The sequence below is a fragment of the Castor canadensis genome, chromosome 6, assembly GCF_047511655.1.
Source record: "Castor canadensis chromosome 6, mCasCan1.hap1v2, whole genome shotgun sequence".
NCBI lineage: Eukaryota > Metazoa > Chordata > Mammalia > Rodentia > Castoridae > Castor > Castor canadensis.
Window position 1 is genome coordinate 76,482,619 of NC_133391.1, and position 17,634 is coordinate 76,500,252.

Consider the following 17,634-nt stretch of genomic DNA (forward strand, 5'->3'; position numbering starts at 1 on the left):
ATTAAGTCAAAATCACTATTTCCTAACAAGGTGAGAACTGCCCCCTTCTAGCCCCCATTTGGGCTTCTTCCACCTGGAGACCACATAGCACAGCACCAGGTAGTAAGAGGAAGGAACTGTTCTTGAAGGAGCACTGCTCTTTCTCCATCATTGAGGATGTCCAGGAACAGCTGCCAGGAAGAATCCAGGGGGAGCCAGACTGACAACACACTGGATCTTAGCAGAAGGCATAGTACCAAGGCTGGCATCAATAACTCAGAGCATTTTGTAATCCACCAGGTAGCTGGAATGAAAGGCAGGGATCAAAGTACAGGTACATCATCAACCCCTGAACATCTACTTACAGGCTCCACAAACTCAAACATCTTTCTCTCTTGGACTTCCTGCACTTTAAAGACATACTCCAGGGATACTTCATAGAAATGCTGCCGGACCAGGTCTACTTGGCTGTCTGCCTACAAATAAGATGGAATTGAAAAGAAAAAAAAGTCATTATGCAGGAGAACACTGAGCAAAAACAAAACAAAAATCTATGGAGAAAATTTTTTAAAACAAATCAAATAGCATGATAAATAAGAATACTGATAGCAGTTAGCTGAACACTAACTTTGTGCCAAACACTATGTCCATTGTTGCATATACATTTTATTTAATCCTCATTAATTTTAAGTATATAATTTCTATTAAATTCCTATGAAGAAAATATTATCCTTATTTGTAGTTTGCAGCAGGAAAATAAAAGTCCACTAACATTAACCTAAGGTGATAAGGCTAGTACAGAGCAGAGGTGGGATTTCCATCCTGGTGGATCTGCCTCCAAGATCCATGATGGTTCTTAAACTACAAAACTCTATTGCCTTCCTGCATCCCAGCTTAGACCTGAGCTCCCCATGACAGGCAGAGTTTTAGAGTGAAAAAGAAAACCTGTAGAACCGTCCTCATTCTGCCCTTCCAAATGCACAAACAAGCTGTTGAGGGCAGGGAACCCCCAAGCAGGACATTTTGATTTAAGTTCCAAATACTCTGTGACAATGATACACTTTTTCCCCTAAGAGGCAGTTAATCACATTGCTCTTTACTCTCACTTCTCTTTGGTGTCACTGGTATCCAGGACAGGCCCACAGGCAGTACCATTAAATCATGGATCCAGGATCTAGAACCCAGAGGAGAAAACAAGCATGCCTGGAATAGCAAGATGTCATGCTAAAGATACAAGCTCTCACTAGGAAACTCTTAACCTTTCTAAAATGTGGCTATGTCCACTGTGTCTTTTCTTTTTGGGGGTAGGGGAGGGTTGTACTGGGGTTTGAACTCAGTACCTTAGTGCTTGCTAGGGAGGCACTCTACTGCTTGAGTCACACCTCCAGAACAATTGATTCTCTCAAAGCAAGTAGTTACACTGAAAGTACATTTTAATGATGACACTAAAGTGAATCCATTCTCAACACAAATGTATACACTGCTAGTAGGAAACAAGACATTATTTTCCTTAGAAATGAGTCAGAAACAGTTCTTTCATATAGAACACCCAAAAGAATTTTTTTTCATTATTCCTTTGTTAAGATTCCTGCAGAAGAAACCCTTACTTCCATTATTCCCAATACAGTACACTACTGTGAACCACATCATTTGTTCATCCACCTACCATAAGCAAAAGCCTTCTCTCATGGAGCTTATAGCACAGTGAAGAAAAACTGAGCACTAACTCAAGTCAAATGACCAATCAAATCAACATATAAACAAAGAAAAAAAATTCGAGTTCTGAAAAACCCAAGAAACAACCCAGAAGTGTTCATTACAGTGTTTCACACTCCTAACTTTTTCCCAGGACAACTCACATACTAATATATAGAGGCTGGTCTTCTAAGCAAATGCTATATAAATGGAAGGGCATTCTCTAAAGCTTCCACTCTAGGAAGCAGGGTTTCAGAAGGCCCTGTACCCCATGCCACCAGGTGTGGCTGCTTAGATGACTAGACTGACCAACCTTCCTTCTACCTGGGCTCCTGCCAGCCCAACACTCTACCTCCCAGCAACCTTTGCTATCTTTGGAGTGTAAATCCAACACATTTATCCTGAGAGAGACATATTCTCCTCCCCCAGCACACACACACACACACACACACACACACACACATACAGCACACCTCCTCCTGAGTTTGCCAACTGAGACTGCAAGCAAGAAGTCGGGAGAGGGGGGCCATTCTGAATCTGATGCCTCTAGCCATTTAGGCAGCAATGGAAGAGCCAAAGGAAATTCCTCTGAGGAATAAGAACCAATTCCAGCATCTGTCAAAGCTGACCTGGGTGAAAGCTCCAGTTCTAGGGTTTTCTGGCTGATCAGTGCTCCAGTCCTGCTCTTCTAGAGGATGGAGTTAGTCACAGGAACCCTTGCTTCTTGGGGGAACTTGTTCAAAGAGAAAATGAGCTAAAAGGTATAAACACCTTGAAAACAGGAAAGTGCTGTGTGTGTGCATGAGCAGGCTGGATTCTTCAGTGCAGAAGGCTACAGTCCCTGCTCCTATCCTAGGCCAGCACTGCCCTATACATCCTTGGTCACTGTACTCTCTTCTAACTGTTCTCCCTGCCTGCCTCTCTGGCCCATTCTCCACCCCACGGCCAGATCTTACTTAGAATGTAAGTCAGATGGGCTGTCAGCTCCTTCAAGGCCTTTCCCTGGCCTCTATCACTGCCCACAAGCCCCTGTGTCATGTGATCTGCCCACCCTTCCCTACCTCACATCTTCCTGTCCTAGCCTAGCTTACTATGGTCCTGCACCTGGTCTCTTCCTGCTCTCTGACACTCCAAACCTCTTTCTTGCCCACAACCTAGCACTTGGTGCTGTTTCGGCCTAAAAACCTCCCCCCTAAATATATTTACATTTTTTCTTCAGAGCATGGTAAGAAATACTTTTTACATCATGACCCAATAAACACACATTAAATTAAGTATGATGTACTTTCATATTTTTATTCCAGCCTGTTCTACACTATGTCATTGACCCAATAATTCTGATTTTTGGACGCAGCCACAACTTGAAGAAGACTGCCCCAGCCTTTCACTCATTGGGCTTGCTCCTTCTCATCATTCCCTCCTCTTCAGAGAAGCGTTCATTAGTCACATTATCTTAAACAAGTTATCCCAGAGTCTCTAGCTTACCTCCCAGTGGATTTCATTATCACTGTGAGAAGTTCCAATTTACTCACTCCTCTGCTTATGCATTAACTACACGGGTGTAAAGTCTCTGAGAACAGGAATGTTGTCTAATTTTTCCACTTTGCTATCCCAGTGCCTAGCGCAGCGCCTGGCCCATAGTAAGTGTTCAGTCGATGTTTACAGAATGAATGAACTGATCTCCATTTGGTCATCAGTCTGCATCACAGGCATGTCCCTGTAGTGACCCAGCACTAAAAAGAAATGCATAACACATCTCCAAGGAGAAGAAAAGATAAATCCCAAGCGGAATGGTACATTTCTCTTTTCATGACCCTGCTTACTCTGGGCCACAGAATTTAACATATCCTAAGAATTTATGCAGTGGAGTCATAACCAGATCCCAAACACTCAGTGGATCACTAGTTATGTTTTGGATATGGATTGAGTGTGACCCCAAAGTTCATGTGTTGGGAACTTGGTACTCAGTGCGAAAGTGTTGGGAGGTGGTGTAGAACCTTTAAGAAATATAAGCCAAATGAGAGCTCAATGGGGACACTGCCTGCAGAAGGGACTGAGTGGTTTTCATGACACCCTCGTTGATTCTTTTGAGGAAGTTGTTATGAAAAAAACAGACTGGCCCCTGCCTGCTCTCTCTGGCTTCTTATCTTTCCATGTGTTCTTCTTGCACAAATGCACCAGAGATGGAGCTCCTAGCCTCCAACACCATAAGCTCAATAAACCTCTTTTCTTTATAAATACTTAATCACAAGTATTTTGTTATAGCAACAGAAAACTGACTAACACACCACTCAACACCCTAACCCTTCCAACTTGACTAGATCTATCAACCGTTCTGTGCTTCTTGGAAAAAAAGACATTCTCCAAAAACTATAAATTCCATGCACGTAGATTCTAATTTCACTCTCCTACAAAGCACCCAGATCCTGAACAGACTTTCAAAGAAGTATTCAATGTAGATTGGTTGGATGAACAAATATTGTTTTGGATGCAAACTTCTTAGCCACTGAAGAACACACTGATTTTTTTGATCATCCACTAGATGGCAGTGTCATGCCACACTGCTTCTCTATAATTTCCAGGGATTATAGATGATTTAGGTATGTGCTCAAATTGAAAAGCACTCAGTTCAAAGCTCTGCAATCAGGGAACAATTCTGGATAATCAAAGGTAGCAACTTTCATCAAAGATGTGTCAGGTGCTTAATAAAAGTTGATTTTTTAATAAATGTAAGGAAAATCATCACTAAATACCTGGAGCAAATCATTTGACCTCTATAAGGAGCTCAGATCCTTCAAATATAATTTAAGAAGGTTCCAGTGGGTAATCACCACAGTCCCTCTTGTCTCCAGTTCTATTGCATGGCAGTAGTGCAGAATAAGAATGACTGGCAGGGATCAGAGCCTCACGATCCTTCCTAGATAAATAAACTGGGCCAGGAGAAAGGACTCCCTAGCCAGGTGCCAGCTTAGCTAGCTACTGGTGCACTATTGAACATCTCTGAGCCTCAGTTTCCCCATATGTAAAATGGAGGTAATACATCCATAGCTCATAGGCTGTAGCTCATAGGCTGTGAGGATTCTAGGAGGTTCCATGAGAAGTGCTTAACACAACACCTGGGCATACATGCACTCAACAGTCTTGCTGGTATTGTTGGTAGCAGTAGTAGTCATAGCATGTTGCTGCTGTTGTTAGAGCTTTATTGCCAATAATTCAGTCATGTATAACTGAAAATCAGTGCGTGAGAACTGACCCATAAGGACCAGAACTTGCAAAAAGAACACCCATGGCCAATCTATCCTCAAAGTAATTAGAATAGATGAATAAGTAAGACAGAAACACAAAAGGCTAACAAAAGAGCATAAAGAAAAATTTCCAGAGACATAAAACTGGCAAAGTCAGGAACAGCGCTGTCCAGTGTGGATACAGGGGATGGAGAGAAGCAGGCTAGTCATGGGGGTACTGCATTTGTGCAGCAGCTGCAGTTTGCCTTCTGATTCATGAAGTAGTTAGCACCGGTATTTTATGACTATTTTACAAATAAAGGAACTTAAAGCTCAGAGAGCCTACATATCTTGCCCCAGGTCTTACAGTGAATACATGGGTTAGAAGCAAGGTGCCCTCTTCCACGATGGTACCTCACAGGGAGATGGCACTGGAATGGTCTCAAAAGAAATGCTGGGTTCATCCCAGACCAAGTCAGCAATATCTGACTGGAGAGAATGGACCTGAAGAAGCACCCTCACCCTGGGGAACACCTGCCTGCAAGACAACTATGCTGTGGGCTCCCAAATGGGCATGTGCTAGCACATACACACAACTGCTCAGCTCTGAACACCTGACCAATGATACATGGTCATCCTAACCAAGGTATATCACCATGAGGAAACTGCAGAGCTGGACAGATCTGGTTACTGTCAGCTATGGCCAAAAAAGACACTGGGGTTATCAGAACAGATCCTAAATGGAATTACACACTTATCAGGACCAATACATGTGGGCTTTGGCATCTTCTAGTGCCCATATCTTTATGTTGAGCTGGTGATAGCCACTCAAAGTAGATTTTGGCAGGGTTTTTTTGTGATGCTGGAGATCAAACCCAGAGCCTCATGCATGCTAGGCAAGCACTCGGCACCACGCTATCTCCCCAGCCCTAAAGAACTGGCTAAAATGCACTTTTCAAAGAAAAGATTTCTGAGAATGCCTCATGCCTATCGGAACATATGCAAAAAAACACAGTTGGGAGGGTCCTGGACTTTAACATCTCCTGGGTTGCCTCCTTCTTTCAACCTGTGGCCCTACCATCTTCATACAACCTTCACCTGATATAAGTATTGACATGGCATCTGCTCAAACAGAAACACAGTTTCAGAATGAGGGCTAGCCTGAAAAGCAAAACTTCTTTAGCAGATCTCATGAGAAAGATCAAGCAAATTATGAAGAGTTTAAATGAAATGCCATTCACGAAGTCAAATTTGAGGTTCCATTAGGAACTGCCTCCCAGAAACATACACTACTTGCCAAGCAAAGCTCCATGAACTAAGTAAAAATGGTGGCAGCTTCAATGGTGCAAAGCTGAGTTTTCTTTCTAAGTGAGCTACTTTTAAAAAGTCTTCCTTTACTCCAGGCAAATCCAGAAGATCCAGGAGCAGGTCAAAGTTGGGGATTTTTTTGTTTGTTTTGTACAAGGGATCAAACCCAAGGCCTTGCATATGCTGAACAAGTGCTCTACCACTAAGCTACATCCCCAGCCTTTGGTTTTTTAAGGCAGGGTCTTGATATGTAGCAATGCTATGTTGGCCTCAAACTTGTATCCTCCTTCCTTGCTTCCTGAGTGCTAAAATTAAAGGCATGCACTACCATGCCTGGCTAAGAATATTTTCTTAAAACAAGATTACTAAAGCTCAAAATAGGTGTAGGTGATAAGACACATTTAAAAAAGAAAGAAAGAAAGGAAAACACTAATGTCAAGTACTAGATTGAAATAATCCAAAAATTAATATTAAGGAAGAATGAGTAATGTGTTTCAGATGCAGACACTGTTACAAAGTAGAAATTCTAGAATTAAGATAACAGAGTACAGCATGGAGGCCAAGGGTAGGAAATAGGAAGGCAAATTTTAGCTTGAAATGAAGAGGCATCGTGTAGCAAATGAGCACCATCTACACAGGCAGTGATAGCCCTGACTGGCAGTGTGCTCCTGTGCCACTGGAAGGCTGCAGACCCACAAAGCGTGGGTGGGATGGTAGGATTCAAAGGCAATGCACACATTAGGCAATGTATGAGGCATCAGGATCAAGCTCTGTTTCCAAGGTCTCTTCCAACTCTGACATTCTTAGACACAGAGAGACCAGCATATATCCACAGTACCATGTAGAAAATGAACGCTTTGTTTAGGAGACTTGTCACATTTCTTACCTCCTGGAGCTGAGATTCCTTCTTTTTGGAAGATAAATTCAAGTGTTTTTCTAAGATGCCACAGTACTTTTCTGTCTCTTTATCATACTTCTTTTTGGCTTCCTAGTAAAAAAAAAAAAACAGAGGAGAGAAGAGTAACAGGTTGCAGGAATAGGGCTGCTCAGTGTTTCAAGACCTCTCTGCTCCTTTTTACAGCCACATCATGCTCTCGGCACATAAGGACAGGCTTCTGTTCCTTACAAAATCCCCATTCAGCTGGTGGCCACCTAGTCACACCCTATAGGATTTAAGAATCGGTCTCTCACAGAGGCGTCAGCACAATCTCAGGAACAAGGTAAATACTAGTATTTCCTAGCAGCAAAGTCAGGACTCCACATTCTACGAACTTCAGTTGGGGAGGGGAACCTGCAAGTGTGGCTCAGTGGTAGGGTGCTTGCTTAGCATTAAAAGGCCCTGGGTTCCATCCCTAGCACCACAAAAGAAAAGCAAAATTAACTCCAGTTGTGAGACCTAAATTTCTAGTTTCTAACTCACACAGGTGTTCAAAGCCAGAGAAAGTAAAGAGGGATTACCTATGAAGTTAATGCCCAGAAAGGAAGATTTACCTTGAGTGGAACAAGTCTATATAGACTAGAGGCAGCCTTAACAGTGTTCAAATAGTACCCCCACATATAGAAACCTAATTACCTCTTGACGCTGTAATACCACAGAGAAAAGTTTCTACAATGAGCAATGATTAAAAACAAAGATGGAATCTTCACAACTGTGTTCATGATGGCACCATGGATAATAGCAAAAGAAAAACAACAAAAACAAAAGCAACATCACTGCCCAAGGATAGGGTTTATGATGATTAAAGCATGGACATCCAATAAATATAACTAGTCAGACAGAAAACTATTCAATGGATCATGATACAATGAAAAGCATTATTAGCATGATGCAAATTTGATGCAGCATATTTAGGGTATCTATGTACAGCCAAAAAAGAGCCCAATATAAACATAAATGAAAATACTTGAGTTAAAGAAACGGGATTCTGAGAAATTTTTTCTCCCTTTGAGAAATTCTTATTAGGTTAAATTATTGCTTTCAAAATGAAAAAATTATAATATACATATTAATCTGTTGCCCCAAGTCCTCCTGTAAATTTTTTATTATCATATTATTTTCCCCACCAAGTTCTTGAGTCACTGATATTCTATTCTTATTCCCCATTTACAGGTAACAAAACTTGGAGCAGGTTAACTTGCAAAATGTCACAGAATGACAGAATGGAAATTTGAGCCCAGAACCATCTGCCTCCAGTGCCCACATTCTCCACCGCCCTGGAGACATGGTCATGGGCAGTCTCCTTTCCCTCTACATTCCAGTGAGGATAGCAGGCCAAGGGCCTGGAAGAAGGCTGGCATTAGTCCAATAAACACATCCAAATTCACTAACTCTGTGCATCATTCCTACTTTTGACTCATATGGAGCCTATAGGGCCTATTTTTGTGCAACTCTAAGACCTATAAAAGCAAAAAAACATTCTAGCTAAATAAGAAAACTCAGAGACATATCTTTATTAATTTAACTAATTTATAATGAGCAACCACTCTGGGTTAGGCTCTACTTCAGGCTATGGAAATACAAGACAGTTGTGGTCCTTATAATGGGAATGTTCTAGTAGAAAGAGAAACACAATTAGCCAGTAAACAAATGAGCACCACAATTACAGACTGCTGCCAAGTACTACAAAGGAAATTAAAAATAGAGTATAGGCACAAAGATTCTTTAGATAGGGGTCTCAGGAAATGCTTCAAATAGAGATGGTAGATACAAGCTAAGACCTGCTGAATACCTAAAGGGGCAGAGTACAGCATTCTGGAATGAAAGTGCAAATATCCTGGAGCATAACACTGAGTCAAGGAGCCATCATTTAAAACCCTGACAAGCTCCCTAATTCATCTGGTCAACAGCAAGATTCTTAAGCCTCACAGAGTGGGTAAAATAATCATATACTCATTTGGCTGACATGAATCCATTGCTACAAATCTGAGTTTTGTTTAAAATATGACTCATCTACAACTACGAAACATACAGAAGCAAAAAAAAAAAAAAAAAGCCTAGGAAACACTCTTTCAAATTTGAGGAGGGTATAGGCAAGGAGCCAGGAATTTGAGTCACTGTCATTTTGTGACATTCTAGCAACTCAAGCATCCATATTCCCTATTCAAGAGGATAGCCAGACCTAGAAACAAGAGCAAAGAGAAGGGAAAAAAGAGAGGGAAGGAAGCAGCTTCTGTCCTGAGAAAGCAACTAGACCTCTGCAAGAATAACCTTAAGGTTTAGGAGACGTTCTGGAGATGGAAGGGTGATAGGACACAGATGGTCTCCACTTTCCAGGGAGGCCACAGAAGGGTAGCTAAGTGGATACAGGCCAGAGTCAGAATCCTGGAATTTATTCCCAACTCTATAGGGATAGACTCTAAACAAGTCACTGTCCCACTCTAGGAATAATTTCCTCATCTATAAATGGAGGATGACCAGATGAGATCATTGCTTTGTCTTTCAGTTCAAATATGCTACAATAAAAAGAATAAGAACACTCCTTCTTCATAGGATTATTAGGATTAAATGAGATAAACCATGTTTAGTACTTAGCAAAGTGCTTGGCACATGGGAAACACTCAATAAATTTCAGTAATGATGAATGGTGATGAAGAAGGTGATGATGTTTGTGAGGACAGTGATGATGGTGGTGGTGGAGATGATGGCAGGGATGGTGATAATGGTGGTGATAGTGATGGTGATGATGGCGATGGAAATGATGGTGAGGACAGTGATGATAGTGGTGATAATGGTGATGGTGGGGATAGTGATGATGAGTTTAGCATCTATACCCACCTATTTCTCATTAAGAATGCTACTTACCTTGCATGTCCCATGTTCCACAAATAATTGTTTGTATGTTTTTGTTTAGTCCCTTTCTCTCCAACCATATTTTTTCCACCAAACCCCAGGGCAGAGCACAGTATCAGGCATAGCAGTCTCACATATTTTCTTATTGAATGAACTGTGCATAACTAATTTAATAGCCAACATGAAATGACTGAACAATGGCCACCATTCTCATAGTCAAATAGTTATATGGAAGATACTGCTTTAAACACTTGATATGAGTATACTCATTTCTTCCTCATAGTAACTCATGAGGTAACTTTCTATTATTATCCCCATTTAACAGGTCAGGAGATAGTCATGGGAAAGTTCAGTAACATCCCCAAGTTTTCATCCAAGTAGCAGGAGTGAGATTTGAGCTCAAGCAGCCTAGCTCTGGCCCACTCTTAGCCACTTCTCTCTAATGTCTATTCTACTTTTATCATAGAGCCCGGCACTACAAACCAACCACTGATGGAGGAAAAATCAACTTCCCAAACTCAGAAATATGAACTTAGGGCCATGCTTTTGTCAAGTTTCAGGGTAATCCCTTTCCTGGCAGCCTTATCAGCACAAGAATGCTCAAGAGTCCCCTCTCTGGCAGCCATCATACTGAACATGTTGCAACAGGTTGTTATAGCAACAGAAGCAGCATTAGAGAGGAGAGAAGGAACAGAAAGTAATATTAGCATCACACAGGCAGAATTCAGGAACTTTCCTCCACCTGGCTACTATCAAAAACAACTAAAGAGTACTTGTTGGCTCTTAGTTGTTCTTGGGACTGCTCTCTAAGTCTATCCTTCATTGTGTTTGTTGTTTGTTTTCTCTTAAATTTATATAATACTATTAAAGAAATATATAGGAGGATTCCAAGTGGCGGCTAGAGGGAGGAAGCAGAAAGCAAGCCTCCTATAGTGAAATCTTGGAGAGATGCTGGAGACACACTTTGCAGGCAAAATCACCGAGAAGAGGCAAAACTTTGACTCCTCCACACCTCCAGGCGGTGCAGAGAATCTCCACTTCATGTTAAATGGAGAAACAAGGAGGGCCCTGGGGCCGCCAGTCACCCGCGCCCAGATGGCTTGGGAAGACGCAGACAAGGTGAGCTTCACGGTACCACAGTACTCCCACAGACAACCCTGGGCCAGAGCAGCATAGCCCCCTGGACAGACTGACCTCCACCAGGGGAAAAAAGAGAAACTGACTAATAAGCAATAAGAACAATAAAGACATGTGGGAAAGAGGGTGGGGCGCACTGAGCGCCAAAGATTGGGGGAAGGGAACCCTTCCCAGAACTGTAAATAAACAAGCTGGGCAGACCGGAGAGGCTCTGGCGGGAGCGGGGGGCGTGCACCCAGCAACCAGGAGCGGGAAAGCTTGTGAAAGTGGAGGTGGGAGGAGAACTGCACAGGAGAGGGGGGAAGACCCACTTCCCACATGAACTGTAAATAAACACACAGGCCTGAGAACACAGATGCAGTGTCACCTTTCCCAGTGCTTTGAAAGGGAAAAGCTTGTAGCAGAGGCTCATGCACAGGAGAAATCTGAGCAAACAAAGCCTGCAGGGCCAGGTGAGTGCTAAGCTCACCCCTGAGATCTGCATAAATAATGCCTCCAACAACAGCAGGCTGACAGCAGCAGGCAGGCAGGCCACAGTTGCAGATACCATCCTCAGGACTGTCTCCAGACTCTTTTTTTTTTTCCTTTGTCTCCCTACCTTTGATGAGAGAACAACCGAATTACACTTGCAAGCTGAAAAACATACTGAAACTGTACTGCATTTGAACTTGGGACACTTGGTGGGGTTTTTTTTTGTGCGTGTGTGTGTAGTTTTGTTCTTCCTTATTCGTCCCCTTTGATGAGACAACTACAGAACAACATCTGAGGCACCATCTCCAGGACTGGAGACTGAGACAGACACCCAAATTATTAAGACTGAAACTTCATTGCATTTGAACTTGGAGGTTTTTTGGTTTTTTTTAATTTTCTATTTTTTCATTTTATTTTAATACATTTTTATAAATAGATTTTTCATTTACTTATTTTTTATTTTTATTCTTACCTTTATTTTTTTTATTTTTGATTTTCAATCCTCTCTCTGTCTCTCCAATGTCTATTCAGCTTACTGTCGATTAGTACACTAACACTCCCTGTTTATACCTTTGAAACCTTCTTGTCTGATACCCTGTTCTGTTTTCTCCCTCCAGTCTGTGTATTTGTTTTTCCCATTTCTTTAACTTCTTACTTACCATCTCAGCTCACCCTTCCATTCTAAATATCACCATTGTTATTATTACATCTAGAAAATACTTAATTGCACACAGTACAGGGACAGTAACAACACCAAAGACAATGACGGGAAGACAATAAAACAGGGAAACCAGTTGCCCCACAGCAAAAAATTAGTACAGGAACAAGAGGGGAATGAAGAAAACAGGTACTCAGATCCAGACTCCAACAAAATGAAGACAAACTATGCCAAAGGACCCAATGAAGCCCACAAGAATAATTTAAAAGAAGACATACTACAGGTACTCAATGAGAATTTTATAGAGATGATACTGGATAGGGTAAACCAAAATGTACAGGAGACACTCAAGAAATTCCAAGACAACAAAAATAGAGAATTTGAAAAAGCAAAAGAAGAAATAAAGGAAACCACAGAAGCACTGTATAAACACCAAAGTGAAAGAGAGAACACAATGAATAAACAGATAAATGAACTCAGGACAAAAATAGACAACATTAAAGAGGAAACCAGCCAGAATATGGAAAACCTCAGAAAAAAGAACGAAACAGAACTGCAAAACAAAACGGAAGGCCAATCCAGCAGAATAGAACAAACAGAAGACAGAATCTCAGAACTTGAAGATGAAATGGTAATTAAAGGAAAAACCGAAGAACTTTTAATTAAACAACTCAAGACCTGTGAAAAGAAAATGCAAGAACTCACAAGACCTGTGAAAAGAAAATGCAAGAACTCACCGACTCCATCAAAAGACCAAACTTGAGAATCATGGGCATCAAAGAAGGAGAAGAGGTGCAAGCGAAGGGAATGCGTAATATATTTAACAAAATAATAACGGAAAATTTCCCAAATCTAGAGAAAGATATTCCCATACAGATGCAAGAGGCCTCCAAGACACCAAACAGACCAGATCAAAATAAAACTACCCCACGACACATCATCATTAAAACAAGTTCAGAAACTAAGGAAAGAATATTGAAGGCTGTAAGAGAGAAAAAACAAGTAACATACAAAGGTAAACCCATCAAAATCACAGCAGACTTCTCAACAGAAACATTAAAAGCAAGAAGAGCGTGGGGTGAGATCTTCCGGGCACTGAATGAAAATAACTTCAACCCCAGGATACTCTACCCAGCAAAACTATCATTCAAAATAGATGGAGCAATAAAAGTCTTCCATGATAAGCAGAAACTAAAACATATGTGACCACAAAGCCACCACTACAAAGGATTCTTCAAGGGATTCTGCACACAGAAAGTGAAACCCAACTTAACCATGAAAAGACAGGCAGCACCAAACCACAGGAAAAGAAAAAGCAAGACAGTACAGACTAACCTCAACATAGGTACACACAATCAAACCTTCAAACAACTAAGACAACTAAATGACAGGAATCACCACATACCTATCAGTACTAACGCTTAATGTGAACAGACTTAATTCACCCATCAAAAGGCACTGCTTGACGAAATGGATTAAAAAGGAAGATCCAACAATTTGTTGCTTACAGGAGACACATCTCACTGACAGAAATAAGCATAGGCTAAGAATGAAAGGCTGGAAGAAGATTTACCAAGCCAATGGCCCCCGAAAACAGGCAGGAGTAGCAATACTTATCTCTGACAAAGTAGACTTCAAACCTACATTGATCAAACGAGATAAAGAAGGACATTCCATACTAATAAAAGGGGAAATAAACCAAAAGGAAATAATAATTGTCAACCTGTATGCACCCAATGTCAACGCACCCAATTTCATCAAACATACCCTGAAAGACCTAAAAGCATATATTAACTCTAACACAGTGGTCGTGGGAGACTTTAACACCCCATTATTATCAATAGACAGGTCATCCAAACAAAAAATCAATAAAGAAATTCAAGATCTAAAATATACAATAGATCAAATGGACCTACTTGATGTCTACAAAACATTTCATCCAACTTCTACACAATATACATTCTTCTCAGCAGCCCATGGAACCTTCTCCAAAACAAATCATATTCTAGGGCACAAAGCAAGCCTCAGGAAATATAAGAAAATAGACATTATACCATTCATTCTATCTGATCACAATGCAATAAAACTAGAACTCAACAACAAAAGTAAAGACAAAAAACATGCAAACAGCTGGAAACTGAATAACTCATTGCTTAATGAAGAATGGGTCACTGATTAAATAAAAGAGGAAATTAAAAAGTTCCTGGAAGTCAATGAAAATGAAAACACAACCTACCGGAACCTATGGGACACAGCTAAGGCAGTCCTCAGAGGAAAGTTTATAGCCATGAGTGCATATATTAAAAAGACTGAAAGATCCCAAATCAATGACCTAATGATACATCTCAAACTCCTAGAAAAACAAGAACAAGCAAATCCCAAAACAAATAGGAGAGAAATAATAAAAATAAGAGCTGAAATCAACAAAATAGAAACCAAAAAAAACATACAAAGAATTAATGAAACAAAAAGTTGGTTCTTTGAAAAAATAAACAAGATCGATAGACCCCTGGCAAACCTGACTAAAATGAGGAGAGAAAAAACCCAAATTAGTAGAATCAGGAATGCAAAAGGGGAGATAACAACAAACACCATGGAAGTCCAGGAAATCATCACAGACTACTTTGAGAACCTATATTCAAATAAATTTGAAAATCTTAAAAGAAATGGACAGATTTCTAGATACATATGACCATCCAAAACTGAACCAAAAGGAAATTAATCACCTGAATAGATCTATAACAGAAAATGAAATTGAAGCAGCAATCAAGAGTCTCCCCAAAAAGAAAAGTCCAGGACCTGATGGATTCTCTGCTGAACTCTATCAGACCTTTAAAGAAGAACTGATACCAACCCTCCTTAAACTGTTCCATGAAATAGAAAGGGAAGGAAAACTGCCTAACACATTTTATGAAGCCAGTATTACACTTATCCCAAAACCAGGAAAAAACACCTCCAAAAAGGAGAACTATAGGCCAATCTCCTTCATGAACATTGATGCAAAAATCCTCAACAAAATAATGGCAAACCAAATTCAACAACACAACAAAAAGATTATTCACCACGACCAAGTAGGCTTCATCCCAGGGACGCAGGGGTGGTTCAACATACGAAAATCAATAAACGTAATAAACCACATTAACAGAAGCAAAGATAAAAACCACTTGATCATCTCAATAGATACAGAAAAAGCCTTTGATTAGATCCAACACCATTTCATGATAAAAGCTCTAAGAAAACTAGGAATAGAAGGAAAGCACCTCAACATTATAAAAGCTATATATGACAAACCTACAGCCAGCATTATACTTAAGGGAGAAAAACTGAAACCATTCCCTCTAAAATCAGGAACCAGACAAGGATGCCCACTATCTCCACTCCTATTCAACATAGTACTGGAATTCCTAGCCAGAACAATTAGGCAAGAAGAATACAAATAGATAAAGAACCTGTCAAAATATCCCTATTTGCAGATGACATGATCCTATACCTTAAAGACCCAAAAAACTCTACTCAGAAGCTTCTAGACATCATCAATAGCTATAGCAAGGTAGCAGGTTATAAAATCAACATAGAAAAATCATTAGCATTTCTATACACTAACAATGAGCAAACTGAAAAAGAATGTATGAAAACAATTCCATTTACAATAGCCTCAAAAAAAATCAAATACCTAGGTGTAAACCTAACGAAAGATGTGAATGACCTCTACAAGGAAAACTATAAACTTCTGAAGAAAGAGATTGAGGAAGACTATAGAAAGTGGAGAGATCTCCCATGCTCATGGGTTGGTAGAATCAACATAGTAAAAATGTCTATACTCCCAAAAGTAATCTACATGTTTAATGCAATTCCCATCAAAATTCCAATGACATTCATTAAAGAGATCGAAAAATCTACCATGAAATTTATATGGAAACAAAAGAGGCCACGAATAGCCAAGGCAATACTCAGTCAAAAGAACAATGCTGAAGGTATCACGATACCTGACTTCAAACTATATTACAAAGCAATAATGATAAAAACAGCATGGTACTGGCACAGAAACAGACATGAAGACCAGTGGAACAGAATAGAGGACCCAGATATGAAGCCACACAACTATAACCAATTTGTCTTTGACAAAGGAGCTAAAAATATACGATGGAGAAATAGCAGCCTCTTCAACAAAAACTGCTGGGAAAACTGGTTAGCAGTCTGCAAAAAACTGAAACTAGATCCATGTATATCACCCTATACCAAGATTAACTCAAAATGGATCAAGGATCTTAATATCAGACCACAAACTCTAAAGCTGATACAGGAAAGAGTAGGAAGTACTCTGGAGTTAGTAGGTATAGGTAAGAACTTTCTCAATGAAACCCCAGCAGCACAGCAACTAAGAGATAGCATAGATAAATGGGACTTCATAAAACTAAAAAGCTTCTGTTCATCAAAAGAAGTGGTCTCTAAACTGAAGAGAACACCCACAGAGTGGGAGAAAGTATTTGCCAGCTACACATCAGACAAAGGACTGATAACCAGAACATATAGGGAACTTAAAAAACTAAATTCTCCCAAAACTAATGAACCAATAAAGAAATGGGCAAGTGAACTAAACAGAACTTTCTCAAAAGAAGAAATTCAAATGACCAAAAAACACGTGAAAAAATGCTCACCATCTCTAGCAATAAAGGAAATGCAAATTAAAACCACACTAAGATTCCACCTCACCCCTGTTAGAATAGCCATTGTTAGCAACACCAACAACAACAGGTGTTGGCGAGGGTGCAGGGAAAAAGGAACTCTCATACACTGTTGGTGGGAATGTAAACTAGTACAACCACTCTGGAAAAAAATTTGGAGACTACTTAAAACACTAAACATTGATCTACCATTTGATCCAGCAATACCACTCTTGGGGATATACCCAAAAGACTGTGACACAGGTTACTCCAGAGGCACCTGCACACCCATGTTTATTGCGGCACTATTCACAATAGCCAAGTTATGGAAACAGCCAAGATGCCCCACCACTGACGAATGGATTAAGAAAATGTGGTATCTATACACAATGGAATTCTATGCAGCCATGAAGAAGAACGAAATATTATCATTTGCAGGTAAATGGATGGAATTGGAGAATATCATTCTGAGTGAGGTTAGCCTGGCCCAAAAGACCAAAAATTATATGTTCTCTCTCATATGTGGACATTAGATCCAGGGCAAACACAACAAGGGGATTGGACTTTGAGCACATGATAAAAGCAAGAGCACACAAGGGAGGTATGAGGATAGGTAAGACACTTAAAAAATTAGCTAGCATTTGTTGCCCTTAATGCAGAGAAACTAAAGCAACTGAGGCCAATAGGAAAAGGGGACCAGGAACTACA

At 40.3% G+C, this 17,634-nt stretch overlaps 1 protein-coding gene across 10 annotated transcripts in view; it reads right to left on the minus strand.

The window, feature by feature from the left end:
- Arhgap26 (Rho GTPase activating protein 26) overlaps window positions 1-17,634 on the minus strand; it is a 416,522-nt gene that overhangs the window by 285,292 nt on the left and 113,596 nt on the right. For all 10 annotated transcript variants that reach the window (XM_074076754.1, XM_074076748.1, XM_074076752.1 and 7 more), the window contains 2 exons: window positions 7,093-7,194; window positions 345-455 (listed from right to left, as the gene is read on the minus strand). In XM_074076754.1, the coding sequence (XP_073932855.1) occupies window positions 345-455; window positions 7,093-7,194 (213 nt within the window). The remainder of the gene's footprint in view (window positions 1-344; window positions 456-7,092; window positions 7,195-17,634) is intronic.